The sequence below is a fragment of the Cicer arietinum genome, chromosome 4 (assembly GCF_000331145.2).
Source record: "Cicer arietinum cultivar CDC Frontier isolate Library 1 chromosome 4, Cicar.CDCFrontier_v2.0, whole genome shotgun sequence".
Taxonomy (NCBI): Eukaryota; Viridiplantae; Streptophyta; class Magnoliopsida; order Fabales; family Fabaceae; genus Cicer; species Cicer arietinum.
In genome coordinates this window covers 60255712-60273100 of record NC_021163.2, presented here as the reverse complement: position 1 = coordinate 60273100, position 17389 = coordinate 60255712, and the positions used below count along the sequence as shown (strand labels likewise).

Sequence of the window (17389 nt, the reverse complement as noted above, 5' to 3'; positions counted from 1 at the left end):
TAAAAATGTCTAAAATGAATTTTATTATTAAAATTATATTATTAGAGTATATAATGGTATTTTAGTAAAATCATAAAATTTTGTTATGAAAATTTATTTTTTAAACACTTTAGAATAAAAAGTAATTAATTAAATTAATATAATTGATTTTATATAATATTTCTTTTTTAATTATTAATTAAGTCAATTAATTTAACATTTCTTGAAACAATATTAGTTTTATGTTTAAAAATATGATACATTTTTATCAAATACAATTTTTTTTGAAAACATTTTTATTAAATATAATATTAATTTTTTATAAAAATCTAAAACAATTATTTTAGTAGTCTTACTTTTGAGTTAACACTGCATTACACTTCTCTTGAGAGATGGAGAAGAGTGATAGAGATAGAAGATAAAGAAAGAAATGAATGATTGAGGGAGATAAGCAAAAGAGAAGTGGAGTAAGAAGAGAGGAGGAAATATGAGAAAAGAAAAATAAAGATAAATAACAAGAGAGATAGAGAGTAATATGAGAGAGGGAGATAGATGAAGAGAGAAAGAGATAGAGTGAAAGTGAGAGAGGGGAAGTCGAGCAATGAGAAATGGGCAAAAAAAAAAAAAATAAAGAAGAAAAAAAAAGAAAGAAAAAGAGAAATGAAGAATGGAGAAAGGAATGCGAGAGGGAAAGAAAGGAAAATATGAGAGATAAAAAAAAATTAGATAAGTATTTGATATTTTTAAAATGGTCCATAAAATAGTCACTTAATGTTAATATAATCTCTAGAAACAGTTATTGAACTCTCAAATTCTTTTAGGTAAAATGGTCTCTATTATATGCTCCGTATAAGTTGTTAATGTATCATCTCATATTCTTTAATAGGATAAAAATGAATGGAGAAATTATTTTGATGGACACTCCTCAATTTTATAGATGATTTTGCTATTTTAAAAATTTCAAAGTCTAAAGTGATCTACCATTACAATTTTAAAGATTAAATTTCTGATTTACTCAACGTAAAATTAACATCGAAAAAGTGGAAAGTATGTAAAAAAAAAAATTATAAAATATTTTATTTAAATCAATTTACAAAAAGTATCATTTATCCAGTAAAAAAAATATTTAATGAACATTCAAATGAACAATTCAAATCAACAAATAAACTTTTATAAATAATTAACTAAAATCCCAAATCACATGGCTAGAGCCGAATACAAACTAGAATCCAAAGACTTCCAATCTTTAAAGAATCTATCATGTCACATCTTGATAACTTCAATAAAATTTTATTCACTGTATAATATATCTGAATTTGTTTGTACAGTGAAGATTGCAACCAAAACATATAATGCAAGTAAATGAATAATAGACCATCATTCAACCATACAATATCATAATCACATATAATCAGCTTCATTTAGCATACATACTTTCATAATGAGAAAAACGTGCAAATTATAATTATATGATGTATAAAATGCACATGATAAACGATTTTACTAATAATGCAATTAACATCCAAAATTCTCTTAGTGATAGTATCTTAAAAACCTACTAGTGGTCTATGTAACATCATAATTGAAGTAGAATACCTTATTTTTAAGTAAGTTTTCTAAATCAATTGTCCTAATCTTACCATTTAAGAAATGTTGAATTACAAGGATAAAAACATAAATTACCCAAACTTTTTTTACAGTGCACAACCTACCTAACTTAGTATATGTTTGGGAAATGTGGTGTATCTTCCACCTAAAGCACGTCCACTAGAAAAAGCATTTTGTAGCTTCCTAAAATTCGTGTTACGTATGCCTAAGAACACGATAATTTACTAGACAAGAAACCAAACGAAGGCTTAGGTGTATGTTTGGAAACCATTAACAAGTCACATACGTGAGAAGAATGTTCAAGGAAAAATCCATATGAAGCCAAATCCATAGGGTGGTTTTATGTTTTTATGCATATTGTAGGCCAAAAGCCTCCCCATCTACTCTTAACCACCACAAACTCTCTTAACCACAACCACAAACTTCTCTATTTTCAATTTTGGTGTAAATCAAGTATTTTTTATGTTTAATTGTAATACTAATTTTTCAAGTCAGATAGAATTAAATAAATAATTAAATTCGCCTAAGAGTTTTTTAAGAGTTTTAATGTTGTTGTATTCTCACATATACATTTAAATTTATTTTTTTAATTAAAATAAAAGAAACTCGAATGATCTAATTTAGACAATCTTTACTTTTATTTTTATTTTTATTTTTTATTTATAATAAAATTGTCCTTGACACAGACACATGAGATGTTTTACACATAAATACGACATTTGCCTTTAATATATGATGACCTACCAAAATCGGGTGTTTGGAATTTATTTAGAATAATAAATGCCGTAATTGAAACTTTGGCGATATATATTTGGTTTATTTATGAGAAAACAACACAATTTCATTATTCCATACCCGTGAACGGTGGATCCCCCATCTTAGTCCTATTTATCTTTAATTAATAATCATACATATTAGGTAGTTTAACAAATAACTCAATCAATTTTGTAAAAAATAAAAATTGTCTCAAAGGTTAATGTTGGAAGTTTTGTTTTATGAGCAAAAAATTATACCCGATTCCTCATTTAAACTATTATAAAATTGGGTCGAGTTTTATCTTCTTAAATTTGAGTTTAGTTAGGTATATAACTACAATTACTCTGAGTTTATGATACATGTCCTAGGTAAAGTGTTTGTAAAGATAATAATTATATATTACTACATTACGTTTTATTAAAAAGTAATTAATTATTAATAAAATTAACAATTAATTATTAATATTAATTATTGTTTTTAAATTAATAAATCGAACATTTATTTGTAAAGAGATCAGTAACCATATTAGAGACTAGTGATTCCATCACTATATTTTTTTTTTTTGGATTTTCTATAATACGTACTTTTATATATTCGGAATATTCTAATATTCTTGACGGCATGTCAAACACGAAATTTTGTCACCTATTCCAACTGGAATTTGAATTGTGTAGTTTATCACATTGTAAAAAAATTGTCTCTTCCATTACATCAAAATTCTTTTGATTCTCTACATTTTATTGTCATGTTAATCAAGAGAGTACTATAACTTGGAAGAAAAAAAAGGAAACATCATAACACAAATTTGAGATGTGATTACATTTGGGCTAAATTACTTTTTGTTCCTTTTAAGTTAATTTTAAGTTTTATTTTAATTTTTTAAGTTTTGTTCGTTTTATTTTTGTTATTTAAGTTATAAACAATAGGTAATTTAATACCTCAAATAATTTTTGTTCGATTTAAATCTCATTTTAATCTTTTAAATTACAAAAATTAAACATTTTAGTATTTTAAAAATAATTTGAGAGACTAAAGAAACTAATGTTTATATTAAAGATATCAAAATAAAACAAATAAAATTTAATGAATTAAAGTGAAACTGAAAAATAACTTAAATTATATATAAAAAAAAAAAGTTAGACTTCAAAGATGGTGACCTTTCCTTAACCATTGCAATCCAATCCTTTCCAACACAAACATTTTAGAGTCATGCATGTGCTTACTTGCAAATTCATTTCAATAATTCATGCATGTTAACAACTTAGTCATCATAGACATATGAAACAAGACAAATTAACTCTATACCCCATTTTGAAATTTTAATTAATTTGTATCTAATAGGCTGTAAACCACTTGCAAAATATCACAATCACAACTTGTCAATATTAATTCTTAATCATTTTTTTTTCCTTTGTTTGTTTCTCTACTATTTTTTTTTCTTCATTTTCTTTAAGAAATCTTCACTTTTTACTAGGTAATCTGTATTAATTTGGTGAAAAAATACTTTATTAGAGGTGATAAAAATTAGCTTTGTATTTAGTTGAATGTTTCTACTAATTAATTAAACTCGGTTTCAAACTTTATTTTAGAGTAAAAACTTTTACTCCAAACTTATTAATAAACAAATCAATATCTAATAATCTCTCATATGTGCTATCCAACTAGATCTTCTCAAACATCTAAATCAATGTTCAGACGGTGAAAACCGTTATGGTTGAGCAACCGTCAGTTAGTTTCTTTTGCAGCAGTTAAAATTGTTGCCATTATCATTATTCTTGTAGTAAAACAACAAGAAAGAACCAAATTGTTATGTATTAATAGTTTTGATTCAAAGGCCATTAAAAGAAAATAGATTTCATTCAAAGGAACCAACCACGATATTCAAGCTACTCATTTTTTTTTCTTTTTTATTATTATTATTATTATTATTATTATTATTATTATTATTATTATTATTTATTTTACTAGAGTATATTTGTTCATACTCTTTAAGTGTAACATTAATTTTTGCATGCAAAAACTCATACTCAATCCCCTGCAAGTACATTATATAGTTATCTTAAATTTACATTGGAGAGACCCTTCAAATGTAATAGAATACTTAAAAATGAATAGTGAAATTTACTTGAAGTGAACGATTGTTTACATTTATAAAAACAATGAAATAAATAGTGAAATTTATCTGAAAAGTGAACAATTGTTTATATTTTTATAAATACATTTAGATTAATTTCATCTTCTTTTAATTTACTTATAGAGTAATGTTGTCCACAATTATTTTACTGCAATACTTGGGAAGAAAATCACCATTTATATAATTTGACCCGCATGTGAACCTAGCTTACTAAATTAAGGCATTTATTTACTTTAAAGCTCTAGAACACCATAGGATCTAGTAAAATTAACTCCACTTTTAAAATAAAAAATGAAGAAAAAAAATTATCATCAAAAGTATAACTAATATCATTTTACAATTGTTTCTTTGAGAATTTAAAATTTTGTCTCTCAAAATTATAAAACTAAATTCTTACTAATGTGATGCCACGTCTCATAACAAACACCACTTAATTGAGAAAATATATAAATTACTAGTTACTACTTACTATTACTATAAGATAGTAGAAATTCTTATTCTTTAACAACCACTAAGATATGAAACCATTATTTCATAACCTAACAAAAATCCAAATGTTATCAATAACACACTCTCTTCCACTCAATGAGATATCCACATGATTCAACCTCACAAATTTTTGCCTTTAAAAATGGTCCAAACTCTCCACTTTCCTTCACATTCCATGATTCAACTTCAAAACACACATACAAAATAGTGTACATTAATTTATTTTCATTTTGGCAACCTTAGTTAATATTATGGCTTCCACCAAGCTTAATGCACTCATTATATTATTTTCTCTTCTTGCTTATTCAACATTTTCTCATGCTTGTGGTCATTGCAAGCATACTCCAACACATAAGAAAAGCCCTTCAAAAAAAGGAAAATGTCCTAGTGACACATTAAAGCTAGGAGTTTGTGCTGATGTTTTAGGACTTGTTAATATTATTGTTGGAACTCCTTCTTCAAGCAAGTGTTGTGCATTGCTTCAAGGTTTGGCTGATTTAGAGGCAGCAATTTGTCTTTGCACTGCTATTAAGGCTAATGTTCTTGGTATCAACTTGAATGTGCCTATCACACTAAGTCTCCTACTTAGTGCTTGCCAAAAATCTATTCCTTCTGGTTTCAAATGTTCTTAAATTCATGTTACATTCAAGCCCTACTACTACTATTTTCATCATGCATGTTTTTTTTAGTTATTGGTTATATATAAAAAGTTATTATGCATATCGAATCCTTTACAATTGACTTTATGATGTAGTCGGGTATGTACCGTCGATTTAAAATAAATAAAAATTTATATTTTAATATGACGTTTTACGGTCGACTGCACCATAAAATAAATTATAGAGGATACATATTCGTGATTATATGGGATATCTGATATTTTAATAACATGTAAGCATGTTTGCCTTATTAATTTAGCAACTTTGTTCTTTTAGTTTTAGTAAATTTGGGGAACTTTTATTTGATGATTATTGTAACTTTAGTTATGCATGATGGGATTATTATCGTAAAAAAAATATTGTGGGGTAAAGTGGAGGTGATGTAAGTTGTTTTGTGGAACTGAATAATATCATTATTAAATAAAGTCTTAGTTAAATACCAAATTTATAATTTATCTTTTTTAAAATTTGGATTTCATTTTAATGAAATAATTTATAATTTATTGAACTTTATCAATCACGTAGCTGTATTACAAATTTATGTGGATCACGTTCATGCAATTGGAGTAAGGTAAACACTATAGTACCAAAAAAGTTATATTGGAATAAAACACGAGGTTAAGCATTTAGGATTTAGGGAATAAAGGGAGTATTATATGAAATATGGTTTATGCAAATTAATCACATTAAATCATCCAAAACTATTGATTTATTTAAATTAATTCATTAAATAAGATGATTAATATATAAATATAAATAAGTTTACCTATTAGAATTTAAAATTGAATTTGGTTAATATAATATTTTTTAAATAAATTTGAACCTATAACTAATTACAAGATAATCAAATTCAAATTCAACAATAAGTATAACTTAATTTTGAAATTTTCTGATCTACATTATATCTAACATATTGACTATGTAATAAATGTAACCGTATTATGCAAAAACAGCTAATTAGATGATTTTTTTTAAATAACCGTCGTATACATCTATTTTATCTTCTCTAAAATAAAATATAAACGAAATAATAATTAAAAATTTAATATATTCAATTAAAAATTAAATTAAATATATTAATTTTTTAATTAATATTTTTACTTATATTTTATTCTAAAGTAATATGTGGTTATACTGATACATTATCTAGATAATAAATAGAGCCTTAAAGCTAGCTTTAGGTCACTGGCTTTGGTTTTAGATGGTTGTAATTCTAGACATTTTTGTTGTCTATTGGTTTTTGAGATCCTTGAATTTTTGCGTCACTTGGTTTTTGAGATCCTTGTAGTTCTAGACAATCTTTATTTTATATTTAATTTTTCAATACAAAAAATAATATTTGCAAATTCAGATGCTCTATATTTTTTTAAGCACTTAATAAAATATTTTACTAGTTCTAATCCTTCTTCATCGATACACATGTCTTCTTTTAATATATTTTTGTTAAAATATTTTTTATTAGAGTCAATGTTTTATACAACTCAATTAAATAAATAAAAATTCCAATTACTATAATAGAATAATAAGATAAATGAATAGAAAAATTATTGAACGTTTGACATAGGCTTGCACAGCGAGACTTTTGGAGATATATTAAAGAGACAAAGAGACTAAGAAATTATAATTTAATTCAAATACTTTTGCATCAATTTCTTTCACGTGACAAATATTTTTTTTTTGTTATTTAGTTTGAATACTTTTAAATTTTTTTAACTCTATTTAAAAAGTTTATATATATATATATATATATATATATATATATATATATATATATATATATATATATATATATATACATATATATATATTTAGTTTTACTTTTTTTTCCAAACAACATTTATATTAGCTTTTTTGAATTCTTTTGCATATGCCAATACATATATAAAAACAAAGATCAAACATGAGAATAATAAATAAAATATAATTTAACTTTAAACATTAAATAAATAAATTGTTTATATTTTATATTATTTTAAAATAATTATTTCTACATACAAAGGCTTATTTAATTCATAACTTGCAAGTCTATTTATACATGAATCATTCTTAATCATTTAACACATATGCTAACTGAATTCTAACTAACTAACTAACTGATTGATTAGTTAGTTAGTTATAACATCTAATTGTTACATTACTTGAATTACAAGTCACTTAATATTTTTCCTTAATTCAAGTATTTAAGTGATACTACACCTATCATTTGCCTTAGTTCCTCTAATCTATTTGTCCTCAATGCTTTAGTCATGATATCAGCAACTTGCACTTCAGTTTGACAATACATGAGCCTGAGTTTGTTTCTTCCAACTTGATCTCTTAAGAAGTGAAATGTTGTCTCTATATGCTTGCTTCTTCCATGAGACACATGATTTTCTGCAAGATTGATGATTGAGATGTTGTCAATCATCAATATAACCAATTTGCATATCTCACTCTTCAACTCATTAATCGAGGATTCGAGCCACAAGGCTTGGCATGTTGCTTAGCTGCCAATAGTGTATTTTGCTTCCCATGATGACAAGGTTATGACTGATTATTTCTTTGAGCTTCATGCAATTAAAGGTTTCATGAACCTGAAGACATAACTTGATGTGCTTCTATCGCTTTTGTCCACACACCAATCATTTCCTTGCTTCATGTTTCTGGCTGCAATCAAGTGAGTATGCTTAGAATTTTCCATAAACCTGCTGATAACACCAACATTATAGCATGGGTCTGGCCTAGTGTTGCATAGGTATCTTAGAGATCCAACAATCTACTTGAATAAGGTGGTGTCAACCAGTTTTTCTTCAGCTCATTTTTCTAACTTGGCATTGACTTCGATTAGAGTGACAACATAATTGCAGTCAGCCATGTTGTATCATCTCAAGATTTCACCAGCATATTTCTTTTGATGCATTACTAGCCCTTCTGCTGTTTTAGTAAATTCCATACCCATGAAGTAAGTCAACTATCCCAAGTCTGACATTTCAAACTCATTCTTCGTGATTACCTCAAATTCTTCAATTTCTTCCTTGTTACTGTCAGTCACCAGCATATCATCATAAAGAGTTTGTATCATCTCATATTCTACTGTACATTTGATGATGCCAATGTTGATAAGGAATGAGACAATTATTTTATTCCAAGCTCCCTCTTGGAGCTTGCTTCAAGCCATAAAGATTTTTTCTTAATATGAGAACTTTATCTTTCGTTCCCTTGATCACAAATCCTGGTGGTTGAGAGACATAAACTTCATTCTCAAGCAGACCATTCAAAAATGCAGACTTGACATCAAGCTGACACATCACCCAACCTCTTGCACTAGCATGTGCTATTACCAGCCTAATTGTCTCAATTCTTGCTACTGGAGCAAATACCTCAGAATAGTCTATCATTTCTCTTTGTAGAAATCCTTTGACAATCAACTTAGGTTTGTATTTGGCAATTTAGCCATATGGGTTTAGCTTGAGCTTATAGATCCATTTGACTTCTATTTGTTTATGTCTTGGAGGTACGTCAGTTAAGTACTAAGTTTGGTTCCTTTCAATTCCCTTAATTTCTTCCATCATTGTTTCTCTCCTCTTCATAGTATCTGTAACATTTAATGGTTATGTATTAGTAAATAGAGCAAAATGCATTAGCTCTCAACTGCTATCAATTTCATTGTCATTGTATACCTCAAACTCACTTAAGTGTGCTGGTGGGTGCCTTGACTTTGAGTTCTACCTGATTTTTTTTTTCTCCTCAACTACTTCTTCATTGTTTTGACAGTCATCCAATAGTGATGCAGGAAATTGTACATGTTGGCTAGTATTGTTGGCCTTCTACTTCCAATGATTCTATTTTCTCCTAAACTACTTCTTCATTGTTTTGACAATCATCCAATAGTGATGCAGGAAATTGTACTGGTTGGCTGGTGTTGCTAGCCTTCTACTTCCAATCCCAAAATTCCCGATCAGCTATATTCACATCTCTACTTACTATATTTTTCTATTAATAGGATCATAAAATTTATGTGCATCAATTGGATGATACCCAACTAATATCATGGTTTCACTCTTATCTTGTAACTTTCTTATGTTTTGGTCTGGTACATGGTTGAAACATAGAGCTCCAAAAGTTCTCAAATGTCATACAGCTAGTCTCTTGCCACTCCAAAACTCCTCTGACACCTCATTATGCAATCTATTTATTAGGCATTTATTCAGTATATAGACAATAGTTGATGCAGCCTCACCCCAAAACTTGTGTAGCAACTCATCTTCGTTCAACAAACTCCTAGTCATGTCTAGGATGGTTCTATTTCTCCTTTATGCCAATCCATTATGTTGAGGTGTATAAGTAGCACTCACTTCGTGTTCAATCCCATTTTTCAAACAGGGTTCCTCAAACTCATGTGAGGTATGTTCACCACATTGATCTGTCCTTAACACCTTGACATATCTTTCATACTGCTTTTCAATCTTCACTTTGAAATGCTAAAAAAATTCAAGTGCTTGATTTTTTTTTTCAAGTATATCCACAAATTTATACTAAATTCATCAACAAATATTATGACATACTTATTACCTCTCAGGGATGGCACCTCAACTGATCCACATATGTCACTACTCACTATGAACCACTTCAAGATACTCATTTGCTCTTGCTGGCAACTGTAACTTGAAGGAGTTTCTTGGTTGTTTTCATGCGATACACACATCACACACCTTTTCAAGAATATCAATTACATGAATGTCATTCACCATGTTCTTTGTACCAAGTTGTTGCAGGCTGACCAAATCTTAAGTGCCCCAGCCAACTCTTAACCATTGAATTGACTACCTTCAAGCATTGAATGTCTACAACTTGCATATTGATGACAAATGTTTGATTCTTAGAAAGAGGAACCTTCGCTATCATCCTCCTTTATCCACCATGCATTTCCAGTGCATCATTCTTAATTATCAACCCTTTTGAATTAGTTGGCCTATACTCAACAGAACACTCTTCAAGCCTGGCACATATAACACATTCTCAATCACCACTGTCGCGGCCTAAAATTTCGAGTGTTTCTCAAATTCAATGGAGTCGCCACCAAAATTTATTTTAAAATAGGGAAAATATTGGGAAACCCTTAAAATAGTAAAAATAAAAAAAATGTGCTCTTTGAAACCAAATTTTGAGTTCGGGAGTCGATTATGCGTAGGGAAGGTACTAGCACCCTACGACATCCGTTACAATACGATTACCTATAATTAATTGTGCAAAATTAAAATTAACTTAAGTATATTTATTTTTCTTTATTATTAAATATGAATAACAATTATTATTATATTTAAAATATGATTTTGAAATAAATATGTACTTAACAAATAAAAGACAAAAGAAAGAAATTGTTATTTATGTGCTTGACAAGAATATGATCTTGCTCCTACGTATCTCCCGGTGCGATGGAGAAATCAAAACTACGTAGTTCTTGATGTAGAAAATGTTGATGTGTTGATTTTTTTTAACGAAAATGAGTTTTGTTATATTTAAAAAAATGTGTTGACAAGAAAAGCAAATAAATTTGTTGACTTAAAAAAAAATTATTTTAAAATACGAGTTTTAGGGCTATCAAGTTGTACAACTTGTGTCCAAAACTCAAGGAATAAAAAAGATGTCACATCTAATTTAATCCTCTAAAAATATTTTATTATTCTCGATTTTTTAAAATTGAGTTTCAAAACCACCAAGTAGTACAACTTGTGTTTTAACAACTCGAAGATAAAAAAAAAGGTCATGTCTAAATAATCAAATTTAAAAGGTTAAATTTATATTTATTTGTTAAAAATAAAATAAATAAAAAAATTTAAAACTATCAAGTTGTACTACTTGTGTTCTAACAACTCAAGGATTAAAAACATGATTACATCTAATTATTTAATTATTTATAAAAATAAATTTTAAAATTATCAGGTTGTAACAATTTGCGTCCTAAAAGATAAAAAAAATATCTCATCTAATTAACCCTTCAAATTCAATTATAAATTACCTTTGCCTTTTTTTTAAATAAATAAAAAATTAAAAATTGATGTTAAATATTAAATAAGTTTAAATAGTTCTACGAAATAAAATCAGTAGTAAACACACACACACAAAAAACAAAAAAAAAATAGTGAAAAGATATATAGACTTGTAATATGATCTATTAAATAAATAAACATTTTAATAATAATAATAATAAAAAATATTCATATGTGAGCTCTTTCAAAATAACTTTTAACTAAACAATTGATTGAAACAAAATTCATTTTGGTATTAAATAGCACAATCCAAAGTTAAAAATAAAATCGATTAATACCACTCATAAAATAAATGATGTTTATTATCATTCAATTACATTTGTAATTATTTTATAATAAAAGGAAATTAAATAGAAATCAAACCAGAAGTTTTATTAATTAAATAAGTTATGGGAATATAATGACTAGCAAGACTAGCTAATAGGAATGCAAAAGTATCGTGAACAACTAATAGGAAATCAAAAGTATCGTGAACAGCCTGGCAGCAGCCATTCATACAGGCTGGCAAGCAAGCGTGCTTTCCTAAAGCCTATCAACAACAAAAAAAGCAATCTTGGCACAAATTGGAAAATCTGAAGCTAAGCATCCAATAGAAAATAAAACCAGTTTTAAGCTTTACTATCACAACTAAAATGATCTCAACCAAAATCAACATCCACACAAACAAAATAAAATTTCATCTTTTAAATTTAAATTTTAGCTTCCAATCTAAGCAGCAAACATGAAGATAATGAGAAGATACATGCCTTTTCAGATACCGATGAAGACAGAGACGGTGGTTCGCGGTGGAAGTTGAAACGACTATGATGCTTTCTGTTTCTTCTTCTTCTCTTTCTTTTTATGTGTTTTTCATCAATATTAATCTCAGATTTCTCCTCCGTTTGTAAAAAAAAAAAAGGATGTATTTATAGAGTTTTTTTATCTGTTTAATTGTTTTCTTGGTTGTGTCTCTGTTTGAGTTTGAGCTTTCTAGTTCTTTGTTTGATGTTTCGTTTTCTTTGCTCATCATCTGCATTTTTCTGCATCTCTGATGCCTTCATAGTTTTAGATTATTTGTTCTGATCTGTTCATTGCTGAGCTTTTATTTGTCTTTTAGTTTCTTTTTTTTAAACTCAAAAAATTGTCTCTTTGTTCTGCACAAAGTGTACCAAGACTGACTTAAAAAAAATGTTTTTATGTTTCTCTAATTAGTTAAAACAGGAACATATGTATCAATAAGCATGGCTTGTGCATCAATGGCAGTCATCATCAATATAGCAGAGTTTGGCAGTGAACAAAGTCAACATAGCATGACTTGATCTGATTTAATTTTTATTGTAATTTATTTTTGCCTTTATTCTTAGTTTGTAACTTGATTTGATTTTAAAACTCTAATTAGATTTGAAATTGTAAATTTATGATACATGATGAAATTATTTATTGTAAATATTTTATTTCCTTTTTTAAATACATATTTCTTTTTTTATTTATTTTTAACTAAAATGGACAAAATTGGGGTACTACAACCACTACGTTTCCATTCTCTCTTTTAATCACCATGTTTCCAGCACCTTAAACCCCCAATGTTCTATCATCAACAAATTTGATCTTACTTTTCCTTGATGTGTCAATGTCGACCAACCATTCTTTGTGACTGGTCATATGATTGGAGCAACCAATATCAAGAAACCAGAATTGAGATTGAGAAGATTCTTCATTTGTTGTAGCCAACAAAAGAATCGTGTCTGAATCTGAGTCATCTTCTTATTCAACACAAGCCTCATCTTCATTCTTCTTCTTTTGTTTTCCCTTTTTAGACTAACATTCATCAGCAAAGTGACCAAACTTCTCACAATTATAGCATTGTACCTTCTTCTTGCCAAAGTTCTTTGATTTGCCTTTGAATTTAACATTTCCACCTCCTCCTTTTGATGAGGATTCAGATTTATCATCACATTTCTTGAACTTATCTTTATTGTTTATATTCCACTTCCTTTTTTGTTCACTTTTCTTGTGATTTGAGTTGTCAATGCTTGATCTCCAAGCTTCCCTCCACTTATTTGAGTTCCTTGAAATTCTTCAAGCCTCAGAGTTGAAATATCTTTAGATACTTCAATGACACGCACAACATAATCAAACTTGGGATGTAAGAACTTTAAGATCTTCTCACACATCATTTGTTCTGACAGCTTCTCACCACATCCTGCCATTTGATCGGTAATGCTCCCCAATCTTGAAATCAATTCTGAAACTTTCTCGTATTCCTCCCTTTGTAGTAGTTCAAATTGCTTCTAAATAGTTTGTAATTTCATTTTCTTGACTTTTGCACCACATGAATAACATTTATCAAGAATATCTCAGGTTTCTTTGGCACTTTTTGCTTTAGAGATCTTGTCAAAATTGGTTGTGTCAAGACATTGATGAAGAATGAATGCAGCCATGCAATCTTTCTTCTTGTTTTCTTTATAAGTCATTCTTTGCACTTCTGTTGGATTCACTCCCATTTCATCAAATCTTTTCTCTATACCCTCCAAGACTTCTTGGAATCCAAATAAGGCTCGAATATGAATTATCCATCTATCCCAATCTTTTCCATCAAGGTGTGACATATGTACTGGAAAATTGTCGCGGTTTCCATTTGAATTCATCCTCACTTCACTCGTGTTTGTTCCTCACACTTCACTCATGTTTTTTTCCCTATCTAATTAGGATCAAACCAATGACTCTTGATATCAATTTGTTAGCTTATGGTTGTTACTTGCACTTAAAGAAATTCGAAACACTAAACAAAAGAATGATGAAAATGTTAAGACAAACTCTCAAATTAAAGTTTTGATGAAAATAAACAAAGGTTAATTAAGAATATTAATTATGATTCTAAAATGTTATGTTACTTTAACTTGTGTTTTTGAGTGAATTAATTCAAAGATAGGATTCAAGCAAAGCAAAAAAAATAGTTAAAAAATGAGCAGAGAAAGAAACAAGAATATTCTGTACAAAACGAAGAATGACCTCCAGGTTCAAGACTAATCGTCACAGCCTCTTAACCAATCAATCTCCATTATTTCAACAAAGCTTTTGCCTATGAATTTTATACCAAGTTCATCAGCACATGACAAGGAACAAATATGATCCATTTTAGTCAAAGAAGACTTTCAAATCATTAAGATAAAAGGTCTCAAATCAAGCTAGTTGAAACTGTCTAAATCTTTTTCAGCCAAACTGTCAAGAAAGTTTAATCAATCTTGATCCGTACAAGACATCAGGAAGATATCCAAAATGATCAAAACTGAATCTCCAGATTGATCATCAATCTCCAGAAAGTTCAAACTCTCAAAACCAGATTGATAATCAATCTCCGTTTCTGCAGAATTTCAGCATTGATCTCCTTACTTCTGCAAAGGTTTATAATCATTCACCAAACTGTTTTGGATAAAATCAAGGCTCCAAATTGAAGTTGTAACATCAATTATTAAATGAGAAGCTTCAAGGATCATTATACTCAAAGGCAAACTGATCAAAGAAGTCTGTAACAACATCAGTCAAAACAGATTCAAAATGTTCAAAGGCTGGAATATTTTTAATCATATATATTGGTTTTGGTCAAAACTGACAGAGCACTACCAACAGCTCTTTTGACCATTATTAAATGCTCCAAACGCCTATAAAAGAAAGGACAAAGTCCAGAAAAAAGGCAGAAGTTCAAGTGCTATCAAAGTCTCAAAAATCATTCACATTCACATACTTGAAATTCTCAATTTCACAAAGAAGAATATGTTCTGAACTTTTATATCACACTGTGCTATTACTACTGAATTCTTTGTAAAGAATTGAATCTCAAACAAGAGTTGAGACATCTCAGATTCTATCAAAACAATCTCATCATTATTGTAAAACTCAAACTATAAGAGTTTAAGTATAGTTTGAATAGATTGTAACAAATCCTATCAAGATCGATAGGTGAATAATTTACTTTCTGGGTGGAAAGAAATAGAGCTTGTAACAGATCAAGATTGATCTAAGCTAGGCGCTGTAAAACCAAGAAGGTTCTTTGTTTTGAACACTTAGTGGAAAATCTCATAGTTGTGAGAACTGAACGTAGCCTGAGTTGGGTGAGTCAGGATATATCTTTGTGTGGTATTCTTTCTCTTATATCTTTATTTATTAAGCTTAATTGATTAACTGAGATAAAACATAAACTGAATTTATGTATTTAAGCTAACCAATAACGTTCTCCGTTTTTTGTTTTCTTAACCAAGATCATTCTTGAGTTAAATCTTAAGGTTTTTTCAGGAATTTTTAAATAGGTACATTTACAATTCAAACTCCATTCCTTGTAAATCGACATTGTTACTTCAGAAAAGACTTAATTATTTAGCACATATGCTAACTGAATTTTAACAACCAATTAACTGATCAGTTAATGAGTTTGTTATAACATCCAAGTATTACATTACTTGAATTACAAGTCACCTAATAAAAATCAATGGGTCATATTAAAACCCAACACTAAGTGATTCACGTGTTTGCTTCTTTTTGTAATTTAATTCTTGAAGCTTTCTTTAGCTCATCCTCTTCTTCAACCTCTAGACCCATTGCCATTGATGATACCTAATTTGTCACAACCTCAACCAGCACCCCCACACTAACATAATGAATTTGTGTTGTCATTCGACAAATCAAAATAACATGTTATTGCCATCGCCACACACCGATTTGTGAAGAAGCCACATATGTGTGTTGAGAGCTTCAATAATTTCTTTCTAGTTGCTCCATCTTTTTGTTTTGGCACTTGTGGTGAGAAGAACAATTGCATAGTAGTGTTTGATTTTGAATATGTTTGTTTTATCAATTGGTACGAGTCTCAATACTTTTGATTGTGTTTTTTTACTATTAATTTATAAATTGGCCTTTCCTTAGTAATTAATTAGGCTTTCCATGTAATTTATAGTTATACTAAGGAGGGAAAATTGGGAATAAAACATGCTAAAGATAAAGCTTCTGAAGAAGAAGCACTAAACTAGTTGGTGCGAAGAAGATGGAGAAAAAAGAAAAGAAAAGACAATGCAGAAATAAAATTCATAAACAAGATACATTAAGTCACGCGAGTCACTTAGTAATAGATTTTAATTTGAACCATTAAATTTAATTTAATAGTTGACAAAAGATGTTATCATCTCATATAAGAATGTATTTTCTTATTAGATATGATTTTAATCTAATGATTGATAGAAGATATTCTCATTCTCTCACATAAAAATATCCTTTATTATTAGATATGATATATATATATATATATATATATATATATATATAACACTCAATCACAAAATCATTGTTAATGTCCCAATTATATCTTCACCATTCCTACACTCAATCACAAAATCATTGTTAATGTCCCAATTATATCTTCACCATTCCTACACTCAATCACAAAATCATTGTTAATGTCCCAATTATATCTTCACCATTCCTACACTCAATCACAAAATCATTGTTAATGTCCCAATTATATCTTCACCATTCCTACACTCAATCACATAACTTGCATAACTTTCTTACACTCAATCACATAACTTGCATAACTTTCTTTTATTTTATGGACATCTTGCTGCAAAACAATGATAACCCATAACTTTCTTTTATTTTATGGACATGTTGCTGTCAAATAAATAAAACTCAGAACTTTGTTTTATTTTATGGATACAACAGGTCACTATTTTAGTCTATAAGAAGAAGATAAAAATTCATTTGAA

The 17389-nt window shown here is 28.4% G+C and overlaps 1 protein-coding gene across 1 annotated transcript; it reads left to right on the top strand.

The window, feature by feature from the left end:
* Positions 1-5117: 5117 nt before the first annotated feature.
* Positions 5118-6050, top strand: LOC101490169 (lipid transfer protein EARLI 1-like). The gene has a single exon (XM_004498694.4). The coding sequence runs from the start codon at positions 5218-5220 to the stop codon at positions 5596-5598; it is 381 nt and encodes a 126-aa protein (XP_004498751.1). The 5' UTR covers positions 5118-5217; the 3' UTR covers positions 5599-6050.
* Positions 6051-17389: the final 11339 nt, after the last annotated feature.

Bases quoted from the DNA above. Each gene is read 5' to 3' on its own strand.
- LOC101490169 (XM_004498694.4), top strand. From the start codon at position 5,218: ATGGCTTCCACCAAGCTTAATGCACTCATTATATTATTTTCTCTTCTT.